The 2,749-nt window shown below is 35.6% G+C and overlaps 1 protein-coding gene across 1 annotated transcript in view; it reads right to left on the minus strand.

Annotated features, from left to right (window-relative positions):
• Positions 1-1,588: 1,588 nt before the first annotated feature.
• The window catches only part of LOC107731394 (forkhead box protein L1-like), a 1,575-nt gene continuing 414 nt past the window's right edge, over positions 1,589-2,749 (minus strand). The window contains exons 2-3 of the mRNA XM_016542450.1: positions 2,263-2,431; positions 1,589-2,005 (exon numbers count right to left, since the gene is read on the minus strand). Coding sequence (XP_016397936.1) covers positions 1,589-2,005; positions 2,263-2,431 — 586 coding nt within the window. The remainder of the gene's footprint in view (positions 2,006-2,262; positions 2,432-2,749) is intronic.

The following is a 2,749-nucleotide window of genomic DNA, read 5'->3' on the forward strand; positions in this document are numbered from 1 at the left end:
GAGAGAGAGAGGTTATGTATAGCAAATAAAAGAAAGCACTCTTGTTTTAATTCTTTATCATAAATCATAAATACTATGCCTAATTAGAACCGTATTATAAACTAGCTGAAATATAGTGTTTGTTTATCTATAATTTATGATATTATATATATAATTTATGATTTTAATGTCAGAATATCCAATCTGTTATAGAATATTTAGAAGATTAGAATGTATATCATATGTTTACATATATATATATATATCCTGAATGTGGTAGACTGGGTAAGAAAGAGGTCTTAAGTAATATTTTCAATTATTTGTGCTTTATTGCCTTATATTGGCTGTCAAACAATATTTCATAGATCCCAGCATTACTTCTTATAAACCTACAAATTTAACAGAAATTATGATTATTGTTTCATGTACTATTTGGTCACTACGCTTGTTTAATTCTGACTAAAAACCAATGACCAAACCAAAACTACCAGGGCTATGATAGATTGCAATCGATTCAGCTGAACAGTCAGGACTGAGAATAGCACATCTCAGTTTTCCCTGTCCAAAAACTGTCCAGAGTTTAAAGATGCTTTCAAATAAACAGAGATTCCCGAACGAAACAACAAAAGCACAAAACACCCCGGGGAGGGCTTTAGAGACGGAGAGCTCTGGTTTTGCCCAGGGGAGCATATGCTCAGTCTATCAGTGATTGATACGGATCACAGACTGTCAAGGGCCAATGATACACATTATAAACAACATATGTAAACAATAGAGCCATTCAGCAGTTGTGCAGTAAGCAGGGAATTCTGATTACACCAACCCCATAGCTATGTTAGCACATTTGTTTGCAAACACTTCACTAACTGCAAGCCTGTGTCTGCAACACCAACACACCTCAAGTGAGCATGAGATTTGCAGTTTTTAGTTTTTACTTAAAGTAAATGTGAATTATGTTTGGGTCACACTTTACAATAAGTTAACATCACATTAGTTAGCATTAGTTAATGCATCCACTAAAATTACTAACAGTAAGCAATAGATTTGTTGTAGTATATTTTTTAATCGTTGTTAACACTAATACAATCGTTCATGTGAGCTCAGGTCCACTAAATATGAACAGAAACAACTTTTGATTGAAATAATGCATTAGTAAATGTTAAACTTAGAAGTATTTTTTATTATTTCATGTTAACAAATGGAGACTTATTGTAAAGTGTTACCTGTGTTTGACATTAAAAGTCTGATTGATTGTTTTCATCAGAATCAACTGTCTATGCCTTCAAATTATGAAGGGACCTTTTCAAAGTGAGCATTATACTATAATATATATATATATATATCCTGGAACTCCTATTATTACTGTCATTAAATAATATTATACTTATAAGTTACTATGTGTATTTTTTTATTTAGCAACTTTGCTAACATGAGCGACAGCAAACTTACTGACGGGAACACTAGCACACAACAAACTGCATGTGCCTACTGACAAGCTGATTTGCATTATGGGAAAGACTGTTTGCACACTATAGAAGCTATAGAAGGTTTTTTGACATCAGGTTTTAAGATCAGGGTATATTCACTGATCTGCGTCCTATGGTTTTGGTTACATGGTCCAGAAGTGTAGATTGAGATGTTGTGGCTCCAGGTGGTGGATCACAGCTCCAGCTCCACTGTTAGGGGCTCTGAACCCTGGCAGAGGGTCCGGCGTGGAGAGAATGTAGTCAATGCTGAATTTGATCTCGGGCTCAGGTTTGCTCAGAGGTGCGTTGTTTTGGGCCGGTCTGTGACTAGTGTTCACGGAGCAGAAAGAATCTGAATCCGTGGGTCTTACTGCAATGCCCTGATGAGTGTCCATGGCAACAAAGGGTTCGACTGGCTCCTTCAGGCCCATTTTTAAGTTGCGTCTGCGGCGGCGGCGACGAAAGTTACCATTTTCAAAGAGGTCCAGCATGGACTCGCAGCCTGTGGCGAATGTCCAGTAATTACCTTTTCCTTTCTCGTTACCTTCCGTACGGGGCACCTGAGGAAAACAAATAATCAGCAGCCAGTTGCAACAAACCCCTAAAGTTAGGAAAACCATTAGTAATAATGCCCTTACAATTATAACTATGGGTTTTCTTTACAATTTCTTACATGTTTATTGCAACTGAGCACAGATTTCAGAACGTCCTGTGATGCACAACAATCTGGCTATGTTTATATATTGGAAATTCGTTTTTTTTTTATCTTGGTGCTTTACGTTTATGTTTTAACATACACATCCAGTCTCCATCATACCTTAATAAAGCAGCTGTTCAGAGAGAGGTTATGACGAATTGAGTTTTGCCAAGCCCTCTGGTTGGATCTGTAATAAGGAAATCTCTTCATGATGAACTCGTAGATTCCTGATAGGGTAACTTTGTTCTCTGCGCTCTGCTGTATAGCCATCGCTATTAATGCAATGTAACTAATAGAGAGAGACAGAAACGGATGTCAGAGAAAGAGTAAGAAAAGATTTGTCCCTTCAAAGAAGTTTGTATCCCCTAATTTAGGAGATAAAAGCTTATTTGTAATAATTCATACACATGCACAAAAAAAAATCAAATAGAATATATTACAAATATATGCTTTAAATGTTGTGAAACAATTTATTAATCTTGATAATATTGCAAAAGCTTCTATATTACAAGTGCCCTCTGATCAAGACAAAGCAGACAACTTTTCATAATTGCTAAAATTACTGTAATTATAATTATTACATTATACATATTGCTGTAATTTATAT

The sequence above is a fragment of the Sinocyclocheilus rhinocerous genome, unplaced genomic scaffold, assembly GCF_001515625.1.
Source record: "Sinocyclocheilus rhinocerous isolate Xijiao unplaced genomic scaffold, SAMN03320098_v1.1 scaffold1390, whole genome shotgun sequence".
Lineage (NCBI taxonomy): Eukaryota > Metazoa > Chordata > Actinopteri > Cypriniformes > Cyprinidae > Sinocyclocheilus > Sinocyclocheilus rhinocerous.